Source organism: Juglans microcarpa x Juglans regia, chromosome 7S (assembly GCF_004785595.1).
Source record: "Juglans microcarpa x Juglans regia isolate MS1-56 chromosome 7S, Jm3101_v1.0, whole genome shotgun sequence".
NCBI lineage: Eukaryota > Viridiplantae > Streptophyta > Magnoliopsida > Fagales > Juglandaceae > Juglans > Juglans microcarpa x Juglans regia.
Genome location: NC_054607.1, coordinates 4,678,035 through 4,702,364, shown reverse-complemented (window position 1 = coordinate 4,702,364; position 24,330 = coordinate 4,678,035). Strand labels below are relative to the sequence as shown.

At 33.8% G+C, this 24,330-nt stretch overlaps 3 protein-coding genes and 1 long non-coding RNA gene across 4 annotated transcripts; 2 read left to right on the top strand and 2 right to left on the bottom strand.

Moving 5' to 3' along the window:
- Positions 1 to 1,784: 1,784 nt before the first annotated feature.
- On the bottom strand, positions 1,785 to 3,505 carry LOC121240478. Its single transcript, XR_005935547.1, has 2 exons — positions 3,454 to 3,505; positions 1,785 to 2,557 (listed from the first exon to the last, which is right to left on the bottom strand). It is a non-coding gene; the product is annotated as an uncharacterized LOC121240478 (long non-coding RNA).
- A 910-nt stretch (positions 3,506 to 4,415) lies between these two features.
- LOC121241497 (monocopper oxidase-like protein SKU5) lies at positions 4,416 to 4,907 on the top strand. The gene has a single exon (XM_041139275.1). It carries the CDS (start codon positions 4,431 to 4,433, stop codon positions 4,905 to 4,907), a length of 477 nt encoding a protein of 158 aa, XP_040995209.1. The 5' UTR covers positions 4,416 to 4,430.
- An 8,001-nt stretch (positions 4,908 to 12,908) lies between these two features.
- Positions 12,909 to 14,583, top strand: LOC121240418 (scopoletin glucosyltransferase-like). The gene has a single exon (XM_041137864.1). The coding sequence runs from the start codon at positions 13,017 to 13,019 to the stop codon at positions 14,388 to 14,390; it is 1,374 nt and encodes a 457-aa protein (XP_040993798.1). The 5' UTR covers positions 12,909 to 13,016; the 3' UTR covers positions 14,391 to 14,583.
- Positions 14,584 to 18,081: 3,498 nt separating this feature from the next.
- Positions 18,082 to 23,214, bottom strand: LOC121240394 (linoleate 9S-lipoxygenase 5-like). The gene is made up of 10 exons (XM_041137835.1): positions 22,895 to 23,214; positions 22,399 to 22,676; positions 22,075 to 22,315; positions 21,070 to 21,411; positions 20,902 to 20,987; positions 20,529 to 20,618; positions 19,971 to 20,269; positions 19,452 to 19,715; positions 18,304 to 19,134; positions 18,082 to 18,177 (listed from the first exon to the last, which is right to left on the bottom strand). The coding sequence occupies exons 1-9, from the start codon at positions 23,019 to 23,021 to the stop codon at positions 18,363 to 18,365; spliced, it is 2,499 nt and encodes an 832-aa protein (XP_040993769.1). The 5' UTR covers positions 23,022 to 23,214; the 3' UTR covers positions 18,082 to 18,177; positions 18,304 to 18,362.
- Between the last annotated feature and the right edge of the window lie 1,116 nt (positions 23,215 to 24,330).

Below are 24,330 nucleotides of genomic sequence, written 5' to 3'. Positions count from 1 at the left end.
GTATAGTATTTAATTTTGTAGTTACTTAACTTACTTTGGTGTTGTGGTGATATTCAGGGCCTGAGGCCGTTGGATCAAACAATCTATAGTGTGAGCCGTTGATTCCATACCCTAAAACTAAGTTTACAATCTTACGCTCCTGCTTAGTCCACCGTTTCACTCTCAACTCACTGTTTCACACTTCGACTCACTCATTTAGACCTTCTCTCAGAGCCACCGAGAAACTCTACCCTCCTATGTTTACGTCGGTTACTCCTATTTGATTTTCATGGAATCAAGGGTTGAATCAAGCCTTGATTCCCGAAGGCTTGCAGCTTGGGATTCTCGAGGGATTGAGAGTGATATCGGCTACAACTACAAGAAACCCTAGCAGATGTAGCCAGTGGCCATATTTTCAAGGAGTCGTGGCCGTAATCTCAGCCTCTGATATCGTAGCTGGGCTCGACAAATGGGTCATTAAATGCATACATTTATGACTCCTAACCAACTGAATCCCTGATTCTGTGGTTCATGGTCCTTTAGTTCGTTGATTTGTCCGTCTATGAGTCAATTACCCAAGTTCTTTTCCTATTTGTAAGCATTTGGTTGGGCACTCTTTAGATTTGGTCCATTTAGAGCCACTTATCTAGTTATTAACTTATCAGAGTATTTTCGAAGATTCAATCTGGTTCTCTCCTAACTCTTTATACATTGTAGTATTGTTACATTGTTGATCTATATCTAATCCTCTAAGTACACTGTTGATTGTTCTGCCATACATCACTAGTCATCTATGCATGCTTCTATAAGACTGTGACTACCTATCACTTTGATTGATACGTTTATCATTTATTTATTTTTTATTTTGTAATGGCAAAATATGCCCTATTGGGCCTTAGGCTATTTTTCTATTGTTTACAAATTACAATTACAAATATGTGTTTCAAGCTTTATATTTCATATCTAAAAATTGTGGAAAAAAACATACTGAAGAACTTGCCTTTAGATCTATGCTTGAAGCAAAGTTTACAGCCCACTGTGAGTTTAACTTATTCTCCCTACTATAGATTTTCAATTTTTTATTTGTTTATCTGAGTTGTCTCGAGTTATCTGTATATATTGTTGGCTGGAGTGTGGAGATTTGGTTTTGGCTTTATGCTCTTGCTCCCAGTATTAAAATATGCTTTCTTGAACTTGTTTTGGTTGATTATAAAATATCCTATTTGGTTCTTGCTTCATGTTTTTGCTTCAACTATTTAATTATGTTGTATTTAACATGTCTTGGTTGATTAATCTTATCCAATATGTTATATGTTTATGTTCTTGAAGTATTTAAATATGTTTTTTTGAACTTGTTTTGGTTGATTATAAATTATCATATCTAGTTCTTGCTTCATGTTTTTTCTTTAACATGCTTTGGCTGATAAATCGTATCCAATTTCTTCTATATTTATGTTCTTGTTTCAAGTATGAAATGATGTTGTGTTTAACATGTTTTGGCTCATAAACTTATCCAATCTGTTTTATGTTATGTTTATGCTTCAAGTATGAAATGGTGGTGTGTTTAACAAGTTTTGGTTGACAAATTTTATCCAATATGTTTTATGTTTATGTTGTTGAGGTGCCTTGCTTCCGGAGGCACATAGAGAAGCAAAGAAGAACACGTTTGGGGGGGGGGGGGGGGGGGGGTGTTGGAATTCAAATGAACGTTCTGGACCAAATAAACAATCAGTTCTTCTAGGTACAAGCAGGTAGTTGACGAATTGGCGGACGAAGCTCACGTGAAACTGTTGCTGTCAGAGTTATTTTCTCTTTTCCCCATTTCTCACCTCCTCCACACTTTCGGTTTACTCTGTTCTTCAATGGACACTTTCTTTCTCGAGCCTACACGAAACTAATCTATTTGGTTGCACGAAAAGTTACGGGGATAAAAAAGAAAGTAAAGTTTCCAGTCTTTTTGGTGTTCTTTTAACCATCGGAAAATCCCCCTCAAACGATTGCAATCCATCGTACATTATCCTTAGCACTACAATCAGCATTGTACTCGAGCAATGCATTGACAGTCGAGCAATCTTCAGCTCAAAGTGAGTACCAAACAACAAGATTTAATGGTGTAATTCCATTCTGCATTAATAAGACAGCACAAAATTGAGTTTACCATCAAAAATCCAAATCCCACTTTTAATTTGAACTCTTCAAAAATGGATCACAAGGTAATATGAAAAAGCACATTTGCTTTGGCTTCAATAATGGCACCATGACCAAAGTAACTGTGCAGCATCATTGCATCCATTCTTTGCTGCCATGTGCAAAGGAGTTTCTCCATATTGCAAAGCACATCAATTTGACACTCAGGAATCAATAACAAGATCAATAAGTCGTGAGCATAGGCTTAATAAATCCCAAGCATCGTTGTAATGTACGCACTTTTTCCAAAAGAAAAACCAATTATATTAATACTTACCATGTTCTTAGCTTCCAACTCAACCTTATGACTTGTCCCTTGCCGATCAAGAAGAAATTTGACTATCTCAACCCTGTTATAATCAGCAGAAACGTGAAGTGGCGTCTGTGTCATCTAAAATCAAGCAAACAAAAGGAATGCATTAAATAGAAGAATAAACAACTTCATATAAGATGCAAGTTTCGGAATGGATTAACGAACACGATGAAAAGCAAACCAGATTTCTTCAACTCTTTAAAATAGAAGCAGATATACATAAGCAAAAGAAAAACCCAATAACAAAAATAAACGCTATGCATTTTAATCTTTTTTACTAACAACATTACTGCCTACAATATATTGCTTCCACTCCAACGTTTGCTGAAGTTACTACTCATCTGTTCCATGTTCATCTTAACTATTCTAAACGTGCTCATTTTTATGCCTCGAGACCCTATTCAGCATTGACAGATTCTCTAGTTTATGCAATCATTGCATTACACACATTATGAAACTCTAGTAAATTTACCTAATGAGACCCTCTGTATCCAATGCACGGTTAAAAAATGAAGATTGAATTATAGAACAATAATAAAGGCTCAATGCAACCCTTAATGCACACTAAGATGAAATTCATTCGTCCCAATAGATCCATTCGCATTTCTATTCTTGATATCAATAAAAACATCAATTTTGTTGTGCCTGTTTCCTCTCCAAATTGAACCACAAATCTGCACCGACCTACCAAACTCTCTCGACACTAACAGGTTTAAGAAAGAAAAAAAAAAAAAAAAAAAACATCTGGCCTTAGGCAATGACAATCTGAATTTCCTTGAGAAACTAATACAATATCCCTTACCCACCAAAATACATTCCCCTTGGATCAAAAGTATATGTTAGTCGAGCATAGGGCTCAAATGCGTTCAATTCGTTCGATTTTCATGACACAATCCGCACCCTTTTCGAAAAAAAAAAAGCCATCAAATTGAAAGTACACAAAAGAATTACGATTTTGGGCCAAAGGAAAAAACCCAGATCGTATAAAGAGAGAGAATGGGATCTTAAGACGGGTTGATATAAGACAGGTTGTCTCGGAGTAGCTATTGAAATCTAAGAAGGTCACCGAACTGAGCGTAGCCATGAATAGTGGTTGGCCTCTACATGCCTATGAATCGGGACTCTGTCTCTCTCCAAAAGAACAACAAAATAGAGATAATGGCAATGAGAGAGTAATAAAGAAGAGAATAGAAGAGAGAACTAGAATCGACCGCCTGAAGAGAAGAGAATAGAGAGAAGGCACTCGGAGAAGAGAAGCGTAGAAGAGAGAATGCAAAACTATGCGTTTCAGTAACTTTCATTTCAAATCCCGCCCAAAACTCATTTACTAAAAGTAAAATCAAAACGAGCCGTTTCATTAAATCTTTCCAAGTCAGTTTCGGTCGGTGCACTTTGGTGCGCAAAAATGCTTGAAAGAAGAGTTTTCCATAAACAATATCCCGCACGTTTAAAAAAAAAAAAAAGCCACGTAGGCTAGAGTGCGGAGGTTGCTTGAACAGTGGGTGGTTGTGTAGTGGAACTCGGTCACGATAGATCAAAATGCTAGCCATGACTACTACGTGATTGCAAGTTCGCGGTTTGTCAATTCATCTGCTTTGGTTAGGGCTACTGGAGTTGCCATTTTGAAGTAAAGGAGTTGCCATTTTGCATTACTTCAACTCTCTGGTCCTCTTCCTGATCTTCCTAATGAATACGCTCTTATTTCTCAATGAATCAAGCAAGATTCATAAGGTTGTAGTTAAGTATATCTCTTAGATTCTTAGAGATTCATAATGACATAAATATCCCAAAAGGACATTGTATGCTTCATCAAAGATTCTTGAGTCTTACAATATCAATTAGTAACATTTCCTATGCAGGAAAGTGAGTGGTTCAAAGATGGTTTCATCCCTGGTCTCAACATTAATAAGTTAAGTGATCTGGGATAAATTATCTTTTCAACTGCTTACGAATGACATTTTTGTTGGACGGCAAAGCAACATTGTTATTGTGTTGGATGGGTAGTCATGGATGCTGGGCAGACTATTGTCACATTCTCATCTCCATGGTGCTTTTCAGGTGGAATGTCTCTGCTGGTGCTGCTCGTCCAAACCCACAGGGATCTTTCAAATATGGTCAAATTACAGTTACGGATGTATATGTGATCCTCAATAGACCTCCAGAGCTTATAGATGGGAAGTGGCGTACTACCCTCAATGGTATTTCATATTTGCCACCTTCAACACCCATAAAGCTTGCGCAGCAGTTCAACTTGCTGGGAGTCTACAAGCTGGATTTCCCGAATAGATTGATGAACAGGCCTCCCAAAATGGATACATCTCTAATTAATGGTACTCACAAAGTATTTATGGAAATCATCTTTCAAAACAATGACACAACCGTCCAGAGCTACCACATGGATGGCTATGCATTCTTTGTTGTGGGGTGAGCCTTTAGCCCCTTTCAATATTGAATCTTAAGTATATCTCATACTAATAGATTTAAGATACCTAAGATTGGATACTAGAATTCGATTCAGAAATGATACATATTCAGAATTCTATAAAACAGTCACCCTAGATGAAGTAAATCTTTTCATAGAAACATTTTTTGAGTCGAATAATTGATTTGACACATGAAAAGCACATATATCTGGATGCCAGAAGACATTCGACACCTTCATGTATGGCAAGATATGTGGTGTATCTTTGATTTTGTTTATAAATGATTAGCTAGAAACAAAAAGAAATCCAAAAAGAGAAAACAAAAGGGAAAAAACATTGAAATATTATGTTGATAAACTCTTACTTCTTCTTGAGAGCAGGTCTTTCCTGGAGCTTGGACAGCCATTTTAGTTTCTCTTGACAATGCCGACCTTTGGAACCTTCGTGCAGAGAATCTTAATTCATGGTACCTGGGGCAAGAAGTTTATGTGAATTATGTAGTAAACCCAGAGAATGATGGCACTGAAGTTCCTTTGCCTGAAAATACTTTATATTGCGGCTTACTTTCATCGTTACAAAGGTTAGAAGGCAAACACAACTACACCTTGTCAGTTCGATTATTATACTAAATTTATGCAATGGAAATCAAAAGCATATGCAATAATCTATGTGTGTGTGTGTATGTATGTATATATATATATATATATATATATATATATATATATATATGTACTGGAAAGTTACTTTCCATCATTTCTTTGAGTTAATTTTCCACAAATCTTCCAAATATACCATCATGAATATATTTTTTATTGTAGTTTGAGGAATACTGGAATACAAAATATATATAGTTGTCATTTGTTTCCACGGGAAGAAAATTCAAGGGAATGGAGTACCTGTAGAATATTATTGCTGGATGAAAAGCATGTAAAATTGTAATTTACTGTTTATCATTGTAATTTTGAAACTGATGAATGTATTATTGATCTAGTGTTGTGATGTAAAATTTCAATGCCAACATCTACATGCAGCTTGTGATTGATTAAAGACATGCATCATGTCCAATAAACTCGAATCCTTTTTGGGATCGATCATTTATGGCCATCGATTTGTTTTAAGGGAACTGCTAGGGCCACTGAGAGGTGGTCTCAAGAGTTCCTACTGAGAAGCATAAAATGTACTTTTTTATTTTTTAATTATGCTTTTTTTTTCAAGCATTTTTTACATCACTTTAAAAATTTAAAAAAAAAAATTACAAACTCATTAAAAAATACATCATTAACCATTAAGAAAAAGAAAAAAGAAAAAAATCAAATTGGTAGAAACTCGACAATCCGCGGTGGCTTAAGCATTTTTCTTGTTTTAAAATCTGTTGATCACTGGCTAGTGGCGGACCTCCGGTTCTAAGATTTTTTATAATTTAAAATTTTCTTTTTTTTTCTCAAAATTTTATGTATATGAAAATTGTCCCCCGAAAAAATTATATACATAGAAATATTTTTTTTCAACTCTTTTTACACGGTCCCAAATTTTATTTAATTTCTATATATTATGTATTTACTATGGTGACATGGTCCCTTCAAAACTAACTCTTTACCCCTAACAATTCTTTCATTTGATGAGTAGATTAAAATAATGCATGCGTACATAATATAATAGCGTGAAATTGGTTCATTTGGAGTATCTTCAGTTTGTTCATAAATGAACTGCTCAGTTTCAAAATATAGATGGCGCTCATATTCAATGATTATATTATGTAGAATAATGCATGCATACAAAATATAATAGGTAGTTTGTTGATTTCAAGAAATGTTGTATAAATTCTGTTTTTTATCAAATATTATTAAAACATGTAAAGTGTATTTGTAAAATATAAAAAAATAAAATATTATTAAAATATATTGTTGGTATTTTTTAATAAATAATAATTTTTTGACGTTTCTTTTAAGAGGTCATAACTGTTGGTTTCCATCCGTCGAAGTTTTGCGACATATTTTGAATTCTGGTGATAACTGTTGATAACTGTTGGTTTCCATCCAACGGGGATAAAAGCTGGCAGCTTGAATTCTTTTATTGTTACGGTATTCTAACCAAGCCGTTTGAATTTTTTCTTTCTTTAATTCTCTCTTTTACCGGCTCTTTGTTAATAGTGTAATAAGTTAGTGCGGTCGACGAGCTGCGATCGGATGTTGAGTTAAGTTGATTTGAATTGAATTGAATTGAATTGAATTGAGTTGAGATGATAAAATATTATTAGAATATTATTTTTTAATATTATTATTATTTTAGAATTTAAAAAAGTTAAATTATTTATTATATTTTGTGTTAAAATTTAAAAAAAATTGTAATGATGAATTAAAATGAGTTGAGTTTGATAGCCAACATTTTTTTTTTTTTAATGTTGTGAGTTATTTTTTCATTGATTGCCCAGTTGCCGGATGGAGGAAAACGTTTATTTTTTATTTAAAAGGTTGAGCTTATTGAGAGAAGGGGGGATTCATCTAGTATTATTTTCCATTTGAATGTGGAGTTGTTTTTCTATACAATATAGAGAAAATCTCTAGAGAGACTAGAAAATTGGGTTGTATATAGATAATTTTGAGAGTATTTTTAGATAAAAGAAATGTGTTCTTTTGGTGGGACTTTGAGCTCAACCACTTGTATAGAGTTGGTTTGAATTATACGACGATCAGTTGGACTGTTGTACTTTGGAAGAGTCAAGTCAAGAAGAGTTGTATTGCACTAGTTACTTTGAGATTTTGTACACCGTAGACAACTTGAATCTCCTTAAAGAGAGCGAGATTTCTGTGCCTCAATATAAATTGGTTTCGTGTGAATGTTAATTTCATTGTAATTTTTATTATATCATTATGTATTTCACCAACAATTTTAAGAAGATTCAACATGGAGCCTACAACTGAAAAATCCACGAAAAGCATTGAAGATCTCAACAAGTCCTTTCATTTCAAATGAGCTCATTTCAAGAGATGGAAGTGCAAGATGCTCTTCTATCTAAGCATTCTCAATGTCTCTTATGTTCTCACTGCAAAGAATCCTAGCAAGATCACTACAGAGAGCATGACTGAAACACAAGTGAAAGCCCACGAAGAAAAGATAGAAAAATATACCAAAGATGAGTATAACTATCGATGTTATCTTTTAAATTGTCTTGTGGATCAATTTTATGATTATTACAATACTGCTTACAGTTTTGCAAAAAAAAATCTGGAAAGCTTTATAGAGTAAATATGATACGGAAGAAGCTGGAGCAAAGAAATATGCGACAAGTCGCTTCTTTCGATATCAAATGGTAGATGAAAAATTCATTGCGGAGCAAGTGCAAGATTTTCAAATGGTTGTAGCTGAAGTTAAATCCGAAGATATTAAGATTGGTGACAATCTAATTGTTTGTGAGATCATCGACAAGCTATCACCATTGTGGAGAGAGTTTCAAAAGTCGATGCACCATAAACAAAAGAAGATATCCTTGGAAACCTTAATCACGCTTATTCGCGTAGAGGAGGAAGCTAGATGCCAAGATGATTTGATGTTTCGAAATGGTAATAAGGATTCTATGACAAAGGTAAATTTAATTTCTGGAAATGGTAACTTGTCCAAAGGTCAAAATATAAGAAATAGTTATTTGAAACCGCAAAGAAAAGATTTCAAAAAATTTAATAAACCTCATAAAAAAGTTTTTCAAAGCCAAAATGATCAGAACCAAGAACCCCTTTTACAAAATAAAACTTGTTTTATCTATGGCAAAATTGGGCACTTTGCTCGAATTTGTAAGTTCTAGAAGCGAGAAAATAATTCTTGTTAACTTGAGGATCATTTGTAGCAATGATCACATACATTAACATGGTTCAATTTGTTGAAGGGCAGTGGGCAGATTCTGGTGCCAATAGACATGTCTGCTATGATAAAGATTGGTTCAAAAATTTTACTCCATTTGAAGAAGAGAAGACTATTATGCTTGGTAATTCAAATAAAATCGAGGTTCTTGGGAGTGGTGAGGTTGAGCTGAAATTCACCTCTAAACGTATATTGATGCTCAAATATGTATTCTATACACCGTCTATAATAAAAAAATTTGATGTCGAGTTTTTTACTCAACAAAACGAGCTTCAAACAAACTATGAAATCTAATTAATTTGTAATTACAAAAAATGAAATTTTGTGGGCGATGGTTATGCTTGTGATGAGATGTTTAAATTAAATATTGAGAATAAAGCATGGAATGTTTATTTTTATGTGCATTATTCTTTAAATGTTTTGGCACACATGCTTATGTCTTTCTTAGATATGGAATAAAAATAGCAGTTCATTTTTTCATATTGGAATAAAGTGTTTTTTGAGTAAGACGTATTTATTTTAATGAAAAGAAAATTTCTTTTTAAATCTAAAAATTAGTGGAGGTCAAGTTTTTAGAAGATAATATTTTTTTTTTCAAAAGATTTTGCCCCAACGTTTTCTTGAGGTTATTTATTTATTTATTTATTTATTGTGAGTTTTGGGAGTAAAGTTAGTGAGTAAAGTCACGTCAAGTGGTTGAAATCTTGGTGTTTGCCGTTTGGTGAACGTTTGTGTATGTCTAGTGCATTTAGATGCACGAAAACTGTTCCAACTTCCAAGAGGCATGCAGCTTTGTACGTATTTACATGAAATGCATTTATTTTTTTTATTTGTTGCCGTTTGCTTACTTTAAACGTATGTGGTATTAATTTTGAACTTAGTGCCACAACCGAAAGCTTTGTATTATTGCGTTAAGCCGTTTTAAGATTTTATTGCCCCTTGCTTTAGCATTTGGTTGGCTCCGCATGTTGAGAGATTTATTCCTTTGTGGAAAAAAAATCAGTTTCATTCATATTTATTTATTGTGATAGTACTCCTACAATTGGTAGAGTACCAAACCGTTATTATAACGGTAAATCTAACTCTTTTAGAAAAAAAAATACATTACTGTGAATTTTTTTCTTTATTGATGGTGTTATTAATGTGGATCCACTAAACAAAGTTTTGACTAGATAAATGATCTAGAATACATTGATGGTAATAAGATTAAAACCTATAAATTCATGAGCCATGTATGAAGATACCAGACCAAAGATCTTGAAAATTGGGTTTATTAGAAAAATCGAATCATATGATGATCGTAAGAAATGTACTATTTATTTTATTTCTCATTTCTATGATATGAGTGCATTTATCCTATAATATTTTGGAGCATGAGTTTTTAGAAAAACTCTTAATGAAATTTTGTAGCTCTTATGAGTTGGGTGTAAAAATTACAGGAGCACCCTTAACAAATTTTATCTATGTGGGAATGGGAGTGGGGCCACTATTTATGAGATTTGAGTTTATTTTCAAATACATTCATGAAATCGGGATTTGCATAAGGTCGTAATGTGCTCACTAATAAAACTCATGTCCACACCTAGGCTATTATATGAGTAATAATTTTTTATTTCTTTTAAGCAATTATAGTTCAAATATAAGACCAATACGGACTCTGAAGTAAAGGTTGCTATTTCACTAAGTGAGGGTTCAATGCAAAGCATACCTTCATAATGCATAATAATCATTTTTTGTCTGGAAGTATCTCTTATTTATTTTTATTATTTTATTAAAAAATAGTGGAGAAATGTTGGTATTTTTTAATAAATAATAATTTTTTAAGGTTTCTTTTAAGAAGTCAAAACTGTTGGTTTCCATCCGTTGAAGTTTTGCGGCATTTTTTTTTTTTTTTTACGGCTTAAACGTTCGTGTTCATTAAGGCATTCAATGGAGATAAAATCTGGCCGCTTAAATTCTTTAATTTATTGTAAAGGTATTTTTCTAACCAAGCCGTTTGAATTTTTCTTTCTCTTCAATACTCTCTTTCACCGGCTCTTTGTTAACTGTGTAATAAGTTAGTGCGGTGACTTTATTTAATTGTCCGCTATTAAGTACCATTGATGGCCAACGGTTTTTTTTTATGTTGTGAGTTTCTTTATCATTGATTGCCCAGTTGCCGGACGGAGGAAACGTTTATTTTTTATTTAAATGGTTGAGCTTATTGAGAGCAGGGGGATTCGTCTAGTATTGTTTTTCATTGCAGGGGGATTCGTCTAGTATTATTTTTCATTCGAGTGTGGTGTTATTTTTCTATATAATATAGAGAAAATCTCTAAAGAGATTAGAAAAGAGGGTTGTGCCTAGATAATTTTGAAAGTATTTCCTTATAAAAGAAATGTGTTTCTTTTAGTTGAGTTTTTGAGCTCAACTACTTATGCAGAGTTGATTCGAACTATACGACGATCAGTTGAGCTATTGCATCATGGAAGAGTCAAGTCAATAGAAATTCTGTTGCACTGGTTAATTTAAGATTTTGTACAGCGCAGAAGACTTGAATCTCATTAAATAAAGCGAGATTTCCGTTCTTCGAATCTAAACTGATTTCGTGTGAATGTTAATTTCATTGTAATTTTTATTATATTATTGTATATTTCATAAATATATATAATATTATTATTTTAACTTTAAAATGACTAATCTAATATAAATTCACCTAATCAAAAATTAATATTATAATTAAAAATTAAGATTCTGGTCAAATTTTAGACTTAGCATACTAAACCTCTACCATCCAAGCCTCTGCCATATTATTAAATTTTAGGCTTGCTCTGACCGGACCCGGATGGCAAAACCTCTACCACACAAACACTCCTATATGTCATGCATGTCGTTAGAACTGTACGTACGTTCTAAACCCACTCTTCTCAAAAATCTCGCCGAACGATGAAGTTGGAAGGGTAACATCAAGATGAGTGGGCATGTTCTAGGTTTCTTCTGTATTATCACGGGGGAAATGATCTTCCATAATAAAAATATAAACTTATAAATATTTTGTAACTATCTTACACTTCTATAATAATATAAAAAATAAGGATAATTTTATAATATTAAAATTTATTTTTAACGGAATAGCATGATTGTATTAATTATAAAATAATTGTAAATAAATTATAAGTATTACCTTTGAAATATATCATGCTAAGTGCTAACAAATTAACAACTACAACTTATAAATAATTTTAAATATAATAATATTTTTATTATATTTAAATACATTGCATAAAAAGTAAAAGTCAATATTAAATTTAAAATAATATTATTTTAATTTTTATTACATAGTTGTATACAAATTATTATTTAGTAGTATATTTATTATTTTTCTATAATTTTTGGACCCATGAATTGTACGGAAAATCTGTACTGGTTTTTTTGTTAAAAAAATAAATATTCTTGAATTTATGTATTTTTTAAATAATGTTAAAAATGTTAAAAAAATATTTGAAAAAAAAATGCAATTATAGTGACTAGTCAGAACCATCGATTCCAATAGCGTGGTATATATTTATATAATGAAAAATTATATTCATCCTCTCACACACTAAATACTATATATTTTTTAATTTTGTTCTCATATTAAGTATATGGTATATAGATGATGGGTAGAATAATTTAATTAATATAACAATAATAATATAAAATAAAATAATTCCTTTTTAAAAATATCTAGAGCGTGTGATACAAGATAATAAGTAGAATCCTCTTATATTATAAAGGAAAATACTTTGGTCACAAAATAATTACATAAAAATAAATTTATAAACTAATATGACATGATGTTATATATCAAATTATAAAATTATTTTGATTGTAAAGCAAATTTAACGAATTCCAAAAAATCATGTCAATTTATAAATTTAATTTTTGTATAATCTCTTTCGATTAATGTAACCGTTTTTTATTATATGAGTAATACTATATATAATTATAGAGTGTACAAGTATCGTATAGTCACTTTAAAAAAGAATAAGATTTATTATTAAAAAATTAATTTTTTTTTCATATAAATCTTATATTTATTTATTTTTAAATAATTATACGATAAATGCATACTCATAAATGCAACTTTCAATCTTATTATATATTCGACGCGAACCAAACATATTGCACGTTATGACACAGCCCACCTACCTAGCAAACTCTCCATTTCCAACTCTTCTTTTGCCGCCTTCATCATCGTCACCACTCGTTCTTGATCTGAAACAGAGTCGAAATCTGTTATGGGTACCAAAACCCGCCAGCTCCATGTATTCTTCTTTCCCTTTATCGCCCCTGGCCATATGATACCAATGTTAGACATGGCCAAGCTATTCACAACCCGAGGTGTCAAAGCAACCATAATCACCACCCCGTTCAACGTCCCTATAGTTGTGAAAACGATTGAAAGAACCAAAACTCGCGGTAATGGCGTCGTCAAGATTGATATCCAAACCATTGAGTACCCAGCAGTGGAGACTGGCCTCCCAGAAGTGTGCGAGAATACTAACTCCAGGACTATCCATGAAAAGATGACCAGTTTCATCACGGCCCCTGCGATGCTCCGGCAACCACTCGAGCAACTACTGCAAAATCATGATGATCATCCTCATTGCATTGTTGCTGACATGTTCTTTCCGTGGGTAATTGATGCAGCCGCTAAATTTGGTATCCCAGTGCTTGTTTTTAATTCAACCAGTGTTTTTTCTACGTCCGCAGGGGTGAGCATGCGACAGTACGAGCCTCAAATGAAAGTTTCATCTGATTCTGAACCATTCGTCATCCCTAATTTTCCTGACGAGATAAAGTTGACAAGAATGAAACTGACAACCTTCAGTGATAACAAATACGTTCAAACATTATTTTCCGACTTCATGAAAGAAGTTGGAGAATTCGAGGTGAGGAGCTATGGGGTTGTTTTGAACAGCTTCTACGAGCTCGAGCCAGATTATGCAAATCATTACACAAAGGTTTGCGGAAGAAAGGCATGGTATATAGGCCCAGTTTCACTTTGCAACAAGGAGGCTGAAGACAAAGGTCAGAGGGGAAAAGAATCCTCCATTGATAAACATGAATGCTTGAAGTGGCTTAACACAAAGAATATCAATTCAGTTGTTTATATATGTTTCGGAAGCTTGTCTAACTTCAATGATTCTCAGCTAATGGAGATTGCAATGGGTCTTGAGGCTTCTGGGCAGCAATTCATCTGGGTTGTGAGGAAAGACAAAAAAGAAAAAGAAGATGAAGATTGGTTACCCAAGGGATTTGAGAAGAGAATGGAAGGTAAGGGACTGATTATAAGAGATTGGGCACCCCAAGTTTTGATTTTGGATCATGAAGCAGTGGGAGGATTTGTGACACATTGTGGGTGGAACTCGATATTAGAAGGAGTGACTGCCGGGGTGCCTATGGTGACATGGCCTACGTTTGGTGATCAATTTCTCAACGAGAAATTAGTGACTGAGGTATTGAAGATTGGGGTTCCTGTTGGTGTTCAACAATCATGTTTTGAAATGAGTGGGAATGATATTCCTATCAAGAAGGAAGCAATAGAGAAGGCAGTGAGGCTACTCCTGGAAAGTGAAGATCAAGCAAAGGAAATGAGAAGCAGAGCCTAAGAACTTGGGAAGATGGCAAGGAGAGCCTTTGAAGAAGGTGGATCATCTTATTCCCATTTGAATGCTTTAATTGAAAAGTTAAAGGCCCTTGATAGTTAGTATGTTGGAATGAACTAAGCGATATGGATAATATCTCAACTATCTTTCTGCATTGGATTAGGTTTTATTAATTTTTATGAGTCTGTTTTTTAGATTTCCTTCTTTAATTTTTGCTCCGTTCCATTCATTTAAAAAAAAAAAAAAAAAAAAAAAAAAAAAAACAACAACAACAACAACAACAACGACAAAGTGAGCTATCTTCCTTCAAAATGCAAATATAATTTTGCATAATATGACATGACTTTACATTTGACTATTCTACTCAAAACTTATTTCCGCATGCATTAGATTATCCATCTATTATTTAAAATGATAATAAAATATTATAAATTTAATATTATTATTTGTTTAAGTTTTTTTGTTCTATTAATTTTTTTTTCTAAAATGAGAGCCACGTGAAAATATTAATATTATATAATATGAGATTTCGATGAAGAAGTGGATGGATCTTGAAGTGCAATAAATACATTATAGATATTTAATACAAAACCAATATTAAAGGCTGGAAAGAGAGAAAATATTGATTAAAACATTATATATCAGATATCCAAAGAGGAAAACAACCCCATGCAATTAAAAATAAAACCTACAAGAGCAAATTAAAGCTCTGTAAACTGCAAACTGAATGCTGCGGCATGTCTATCAACGATGCCTAGTCACTGAAACAAGGTGGGAAATTGGCAATATACATGCGTACTTGTAAATCAAGACACCTCTAGAGCTTAGCAGTCTGACTTGCAGGGGCGCTCTAGAATCCTAGATGATTCTTTCAACCACTTGAGTAAATATACACACATAATTGTAAATAGTGGACAAATTTCGGAGTCGTAATAGTATTTTTCTAAATTAAAATACACCACACCAGCATGTGTAAATAAAAGTTATAAAAGAAGATAATGGTATTTGTAATCTTAGGATGTGTGGACTCTCACACACTCATTTTGAAAAAAATAAATAGATAAATTTAAAATCCATTTAAAAAGTGATTTTTAATAACGATTCAAATTTTTTTTTTAAATAAATACGTGAAGATTTGTACTCTTTAAAATTTTATCTGATAAAAAAAAACCAACTTATTTGCAAACTCTCTTGTAGACAAACCAAGAGACACTAATGATGTGAAAGATGTAGATATCTGCGGCGTCAACTACAAGTTTAATTTTTTTTACAATTTCAATAGGTTTACAACAAGAGTGGGTCTACACCCACAGCTGGGGGCTCCCGCTTGGCCAAATTCTCAATTTTTTTTTTAGTTTTTTTATCACATTATTTTTTTAATATTTTTAAATATTTTAAAAAAATAAAAAAAATTCATAATATTATTAAAAAATATTTTCTTAATCATTAAATTAAAAAATTAAAATAAAATAAAATAAAAACAAAAAAGGGAGCGGGAGCTCCCAGCAGGATTCCCCAGCGGGGGATCTAGCTTTTTCCTTACAACAAATAGTATGTTTACAAAATTTAAAATCATTTTTAATTTGTTATTCTAAAAAAAATTTTAATTATTATTATTATTATTATTATCTTTTCAACAACATTAAATGATTATTAAATCATAAAATAATAGAAAGATCATACTAAGATGATAGAAATATGATGAAGAGAAGTATTACTATTTTCAAAGATTAGGAGGGTAATACAGGCGTGCCATCGATCCATTTTTCAAGCATTGTTGTTTGGAAAATGATTTATATATAACAATTTACACAACACATTTCATAATAATATGTTAAATAAGGGGTAAGTTTGTAAAATATTTTATAAAAGCAATAATACTTTGCAAAAACACCCTTATCTTATAATAGAGATTTTCTACGCATCCGCCGGCTACTCTTTTTACACCACACACTCGATGCTTGTTAGTGATGTGGCTTTTAAAAAACAAAAAAATAAAAAAAAAAAACTTGCGTTTTACCTATGCGGGATTGTGAGAATGTGATGTGTGTTGGATATGGGGTTCCCATTTGAAATGGATGAATCTGACTTGGGAAAAGATAGCTAGTGCGAATACCAAGGTTAAAAATCCACAACCCAGATCATGAAATCTGAGTGATGTCTGCAAAAATCCCCACATAAACAGCTCGATAGTACCCTCTATTTCGATGAATATCATCCCTAGGAATGTGGAGTTCACATTTGATAATTTCACCATTAAGAATTGATCGCACTGCTTGTTCTTCGTCTTGTATTTCACAGATTCCATCCTCCAACTGGTTGAAACTTTCTTGAAAGTTGCTAGCAAATTCATCATGGGATTGTTGAAATACTTGGTGTATTTTGTTATGGCTCTCCCGAAAATCCTTCAGATGTTGTTGAAGAGCATCAAACCGTTGAAGATTGCGTTTCATTAGCTCTTTGATATTGAGTAAGGATGAGATGATATTTTTCATTCTCACGGATTAATAAAGCCGATGTCAAGGAAAGACTGACTCTGAATACTACTTGTAACACACTTCTAGTTACTTAAAAGAAAAATATATTGAAATTCCTCACTTAGAGGAGAGCACCTCTATAGAAGAAATGAAGAAGAAGATAAGAAAAAGGAAATAGAATTTTCATTAACTTTCTGAATAACTGAACCCTAGAGCCATTGGCTCTTACATAAAGAAAATGACCACTACATGGGCCTAGGCTAACAAAACTAAAGGCATACAATAGAATAAAACTAAGGCCCAAGGCCCACTAGCTATCTTAAGACTCAAATATGTGCTGAATGTGAAAATGTAAATGACATTAAATAGGCCTAGGGCCATAGCTTAAGTCCTTCATTCGAGAACTGTGACATATGTCTTGTCTGAAATAATCCAACTTGTTTGGTCAGTTGAGAAATAGAAATATTTGGCCACAAATTAATTACACAAAACTAATTTCATCATATTGTAGAGATATTTTTATTTTAAAATAGATCTGACTGATCATACAAAGTCACGTCAATTTGTAGAATTATTTTTATATAATCTTTTTATTTATTGTAGCTCTCATGAGAAGATTAGATCAGAGCTCTCTGTGTTTATGGTTTCAGAGTATTTTTAAGACTATGATAAGGTTCGACCAAAGTGACAGCGTTTTTTGTTTGATTAGCAATCTTTAAGGGGCATGTGGGGAAACTCATGCCAAAGAGATTGATTTTTCTTGACTTACTGAAAGGTAAAGTTTGCGTCTTACTATGTTTTGTTTGATTTTAGTATGCTCGACAGAGTATTAGACAGCTTAAAAATTAACATCAATATTTCTAATGATCTTATCTTGGTTTATTATTAAAAACCATAGCAGCAATAACAATTCCAACATTGTTATTGTTATTATTGTTGAATCGTGCCAATTGCTCCCTTAGACCAAAATAGAATCATGAATTCAATGACTATCTTATTTTCTTGTTACTGGGCAGCCTACGGTAGCAGCTTTTAAATAGCCATGAATGTGGAACAAAGAGTACCACTTTGGGAGAAGTATTAGGCTTAGAAAGAGAATTGCTATAAGAAAACTTATAAACTGACGTGGTTTAACGTAGTAGGCTAGATCTTTTGATAAAACTTGTTCACCATTCTGCTTCAGTTTTGAGGCTTTGGGAACTGCTGAAATGGTTGCCGACTTGGTGCTAGTGCACGTCTTGCTGTTCAAGGCCAATGTTGGTGATAAAACGAGAGCTAGGGCAGCTATTATAACCAGGTTTTGAACTGCAAGCCCGCAGAGCAAGAGTGCATCTCAGTTGGAGTGGGACTTCACTTGATGAGGTATTACTCTGAGTAAAATGTACGCCAAACAAACATTAGCTAAAATGAACAAAACCATTTGTACTGAGGTAAAGTACCTGTCAAATAAATAAATAAAATCATCATTGTGTGAAGCACCTTGGATATGTTAGACATGTCAAATGGATATGCTGTTAGGAATCCCCTTTCCTGTCATGCCGACTTGAGATGCAATATTGGACGTATCTGGGTATAAACCATTGAATGGAACTTTTGCAGGACCGCATCTGTTCTTGAGCTTGGGATCTCCATTCCGGCTCATGATTTTCGTCTCTATCTCTTTAAGTGTGCCATTGAACTTCTCAAATTTATGTCGAACCTCTTCATTATCTGTCCACTCGGATGGCCTTTGGCCCAAGTACACTTCATCTGATGTGTGCCTTGAGAGGACCTCCACTAATGCTACACCAATGGACATTTCAAATGTGTCAGGCAACATCTTAAGATAGTATTTGTCTGGATCCTTGAGGAATTCAGCATATTCAAATGTTCCTTCCTTTGGAATGAACTTTCGACATAGTGTGGGACGATTTAGAGGGTAACCGGCATATGTGTATTGCCCAAAGTTCACCGAAGCATGGATTGCAGATGCTATCCATATGAGAATTGTTAAAGTCTCTATTAGGGTTGAGCATGTTGTCATTTGATACCACCATTCCTCGTGCCACTTATCCCCATGACCTACATATCGTATTTCCCACCACCATGCTTGGAGTTCTGAATCAGTCTGGACAGAATTGTCGTCTTTGTAAAAGACGATGCAAAACTCTGTGACCCATGTCTTGATGGCAGTCCATATCTCAAGTCCATCTGCTCCATAGGGATAGTCCTCAAAGAGTAGCTGAACTCCAGTGGGATTGTCTGGATCTGCATCTTCCAGGGCCATACCTCTGGAGGAATTTTTCCATGAAGATCTAATTATCAGAATATGGAGGTGTAGATGCTCTCTAAATCTGAAAAAAAAAAAAAAAAAACATTCCCTAGGTTGCATCTGTGGCAGCTGTGACGTGAGAAAATTTCCACGCTGTTATCTCATATCCATAGATCCAGCTAGAAGATCTCATAGATTACCAAGAGAGGAAGTCGGGAATTTTAATGGCAAAGCAACAAGGTACTGGCAAAAAAGAATGAGATTTCCACTTGTTCTAGATTATCTAGCCAATTTACCTTGCACGCATGGAAAATCAATGATAATTTCGTGGAGTACCTTTTAAGTAAATCAGCAGGAAGGCCCTGCTCATCAAATCTCCACCCCTTGTAAAGCTCAGAAGACAACTCCATGGAGACTTCACCAGAAAATAATATTTTCTCAAGGATTCCTCCAGAGTTGATGAGGATTCTCCGAGCCAACGCATTTATGTGCATGGTGTCTTTGAAATGAGGATTCAGTAAACGATGGATTGGATGCATCTCACTCAACTGCCTTCTAGTGGCAATGATGAATGGTTCGACTACTGCATGGGTTTGCAGCCTAAAAAATGCATTGGATAGAAACAACTCACAATGTATATTTTCATATATATATATATATATATATATATATATGTGTGTGTGTGTGTGTGTATCTTATTGGAACCTGGTGTCCGGAACAAAGTCCAGACTATTCCCAGATATATTGTCACATGTATGTACAACAATTTGCTAAGAATACCTCTGCACATTATTAGGTAGACAAGCATATAAATAGGAACTGTTAAACTTGGGCGCACAGAATTGCTCAACTCACCAATGGCTGATTAGGTGATGATGGACAGAGTCATTAGTTGCAACATGAGCTTTAGCAAGCTGCCACAGTGCTGCTTCAGTCCCCTGACTTGATGGAACAAAAACCCTATTGATCTCGTTGACATCATTCGAGCCAATCAAGCTAAGTTCTATTGCTATTGGCTTTAGCGTGTCATCACTCCTTAAGAATAGTAGTGTTCGAGATGCATAAACGCAAACACCCTTTGTGTTTATTCTGCTTATATATGGCATTAGGTAGTCATGGTGATCTAAAATGAATAGCCTCCATTGATTCATTGCCTGTGAATTCATTGGAAGTAAAAAAAGAGAAGTCATGCAAACTGACCTCAAATATTTACCTTTTCTGATACAACAATTATACCCTTTGCTATTATTTTTCTCAAAAATTGAATCAGTAGATTTTTTAGATTTCAGGCCTACACTTTGGGCTTAAGTCTGTCCTTTGACAGACTTAAGCCTATCACATTTAAACTACGATTGACGGGTTATATTGCATGCTGTAAGTATAACTACTACATAGATTAGTGTTTTGCTTTACCTCAACAACAGTCAGGTCATCAAGGTTGTGCTCTATGTGTGATCTCTTTATTGAACTTTTCACTCCATTTTTGTCCTGTGGCGGAAATTCCTGCAAGGTCAAGTCATAGTAAACATTGCAAATCAGTTAGACGTACTCATATTACAATTACATTATACCTGACAGTAGTGAAGTTGCCAACCAGTAAGGCTGAACACATCTAGCCTGAGATAATTATTTTAGTAGTTGAAAATTGTGAATCAAGAGAAAGAAAGTCTTGCTTTAAGGCACTGTTGTAGATTTATTTTCAACATATATAAGATGCTGAAACATTTTAAATATATGGACCTCAGCTGACAATTGCTTAAGCCTGGCCCATAAGGGTAGTGGGTACCTCCAAGCACTGGATTCGCGTTGGATTAGTTCCAGCAAGCATCTGGCGCCCAAACTCCTCATCATCCAACCATGCCATTCCATTTTCTGATAATAGAAAATAAAGCCAAAGATGAAAATGAAAACTTTTGTCTATTGCACTGTATAGATTGATGATGTGGTACTCGACCTGCTATAATTTGAGGCAATGGAAATTTCAACGGGTTTTTCTTGTTTGCATGAATGACTTCTCTGTAGAGCTCTTCTGGCACCCCTTTCTTTAGAATCCCTTTAACCCATTCTTCCACTGCATGGCTTCTATTGCTAGAAAACATTCTGTGTGTCTCTTCAAATGTGTGAAAACTACTAAAATCTTGTTGGAACAGTGATTTTTCCTCGGGGCTTAGGAAATGTATGGTAGCCTGGAATGAGTTCAATATAAATGCAGATAGTTTCTTGGGGCTGAAACGCTCATCTGGAGGAACATATATATCCAAGTTGTCTTTTCCCGAATGACTTTCAGTTAAAGGATCTGCACAGTAGTAATGAAGAAGTTGCAATATAATTTCGGCACTAGTGGCATGAAGTTAGTGCGAAACAGAAAGGGAAAAGGAATTAGGTGCGTTAAAATTTGTCACATCGTAGAGATAGAACCATGAATATGTGAAACCTCTCGTCCAGACATAACATACCACCAGGCATATTGTGCAACGCGGTTTCAAGTTAAACCTCTTTCTTTTAGCCTAATCCTTGTGTTAGTTAATCCTCTCCATTGTGCTCCAACTTCAACTAAACAGGTTTAGGGTGCCCGAAATACAGACTTGGTTGTTTTAAGAATTTTGGTAGGTTAAGGTGTTCTGACCTCATAATTGTAGTCACTATGCAGCACAGCAGAGTGAAAATTTGATTGTTTGATTAAGGGGTTAATAGGCATTGCTAATGCAAGGTAATAGGCATTGATAAATGCATGACTAATTATCAAATCCTTCGAGTCGGAGGACACATCCTAAATACCACTAACATAATAGAATTTGATTAGCTAGAGAAGTTTGTAATTAGTTTCTCTTACAAATCAAATTTTATCATGTCATTGGTCTGAAGGATGTGTCCTCTATATCGACTTGCAAACATAATTTTTCTTAATTACCTGGTCCAATAGTTTTGCCAACCATCTGAGATAAGAGAAGCTGCATACCTTCATTGCTGGGAGGCCGACCCGTTCTTAGTCTACGAGGATATGGATGTGACACAGACCCACCTAAGACAGGTCTCGTATGTTTTCGACCTTTGTCAGGGTTGCCGAGATCATTATAGTAGTCATAGTCGTAGATTCGATCCCATTCCTTCCTCTCTCCAGTCCTCTTTCCTCTCAAGCTTTTGAGTTCGTTCTTCCTCAGTTCCATTAGACCACTTGGTGTCTGGTTTGGAAGATAACTCTAAAATAGTAGCATTACTGTTGTTTAATTGCATCAAAGAGTGAAAAAACAGTCAAAGAACCTGAATGTCTTCCATGACTTACAGTGTTTGAGAAAAATACTCGATCAGCTTTAGTCTTTTTGAAAGGGTACATCCAAGAGTTGCAGTCGAAGTGGATAGTCTGATTAAAAGTTTGGAGAGATGCCGACTGAATGAATAATTTATGCTTGTTTTGGCTTTTTATGACCAGAGCTCCTGGAATTCCAAACTCTGGATCTACGTGCAACTTCACTTTATAAGTTGTGGTTTTTATGCCATTTATTGTGTTGCTTTTTCCATGTTTGAGGTATGCACTCTCGCTCAACCTCCCTCTGCCAGATCCTGTTGGACGTCACATGAAGAAAAACATATATATATATATATATATATGCTGCTGTCATGCGTGAGGAGTAATTCTGTGTGGTCTTAAAAGAATAACGCCTCTTGAAAATTTGGTACTTTCTAATGCTATAATGATGCTCGAGTTGCTTTAACATAGGAAGAAGTGAATTGTGGTAGTAAACCAAAAAAAAAACATTGGGACAAGTGAAAATATATACCAGGATTGTCTTCAGTGCAACTACAGACGTGAACCGAGACTGATTTTCCAGGAACTGAGTGACCATGACGGATGATGACAACTTCCCCCTTGATAACAGGTGCCTGGCGCCGGCGTTGGTGTTCCATGCTTCTTCTTTTTTCTCCTTTTTCAGATTAAACTCAATATTTGTAGTTGTTGCCTCTCAGAATGACTTGATATGATCTCGGGGCATGCCTGCATCTGCATGCATGGGCAGATAAAACTACTGAATCATGTAGATTTGGCAATATTTATAAATCTGGAAAAGGTTGAACGGCCTGTTCTTGCCTTGGTTTTTCTGCTATGCATCTTATTCCTTCCTTGCATTTTAGGTTTCTTGTACAGTACTTCGAGCTAAAATGCCAAAATGTGAACTTGAATATACACAGGAAAAACAAAAGAAAAGATAGGATACCTTACTCTCTGCAGTCTGCTCATTCAATAAGAAGAAGCTCAGGTGCAGTGCTCTTCTTACAAAGCGAAGTTGATTGCAGGAATTAGCTAAACAAAAAGAAGAAAGAAAGTTTTCAAACAGTACTGAGCAAACAAAGATTCCATTAGATGGAAGCAATGTAGGATAACAAGTGGGATCAATCCAAACTCTTTCTCGTTTGTTTTCAAAGATAAGATAAGATGTATTTAGATTAAAATTAAAAAAATAGAATATTGTTAAAATATATTTTTTAATATTATTTTTATTTTAGGATTTGAAAAAGTTGAATTGATTATTTTATTTTGTATGAGAATTTAGAAAAGTTGTAATGATGAGATGAAATGTTTTCAAAGTTTTAGATTTATCTTGAAAGCAAACCAGACTCGCAGTTCATCTCTTTCCTACGCAATTGAAAATTTAGATAAGATAGGTAAATATGAATGAGACGCTTTTATAATAAAAGAATTATTCTATTCTCAAGTCAGTGTGTAGAGCATACAATTTGATTTGTAATATTCAAACTTAAAAATTTATCTTCTAAATCAAATTATACATGTACGTACTTTATTACGTGCGCTCTACACACCAGCTTGGGAATATAAATTTTCTAATAAATATATTTTTTCATAAAACTATAAAATAGCATGATTATCCTTTAAGAGGTTTCTATCAAAAGTGTGTTACAATAATAATTTTTCTTAATCTTAATCTAGGATATATGCTATTTGATAAAAAGTTATAGCTGAACTATGTAATATATCAATTTGTATATAATAAAATCCGGTTTATTTTATTTTATTTTACATTATTAGGAGGAATTTCATTTTGCACCCCAAGCTATTGCCCATTTTTCAAATTATATATATCATAAGCTACCAAAACTAAAAATTTTGATATCCAGAAATTACCAATTTCTTCAATTCGCACCTTAAATCCAGTTGATTAATTAAAAATTGTGAAAACCCTTTAATTCTTAAGCATAT

Coding starts and splice junctions, on each gene's coding strand:
- LOC121241497 (XM_041139275.1), top strand. CDS start 4,431: ATGACATTTTTGTTGGACGGCAAAGCAACATTGTTATTGTGTTGGATG.
- LOC121240418 (XM_041137864.1), top strand. CDS start 13,017: ATGGGTACCAAAACCCGCCAGCTCCATGTATTCTTCTTTCCCTTTATC.
- LOC121240394 (XM_041137835.1), bottom strand. CDS start 23,021: ATGGAACACCAACGCCGGCGCCAGGCACCTGTTATCAAGGGGGAAGTT. Junction 21,412..22,074: donor TCGGCCTCCCAGCAATGAAG/GTATGCAGCTTC, acceptor ACTACTGTGCAG/ATCCTTTAACTGAAAGTCAT. Junction 20,619..20,901: donor CGCGAATCCAGTGCTTGGAG/GTACCCACTACC, acceptor TTGACCTTGCAG/GAATTTCCGCCACAGGACAA.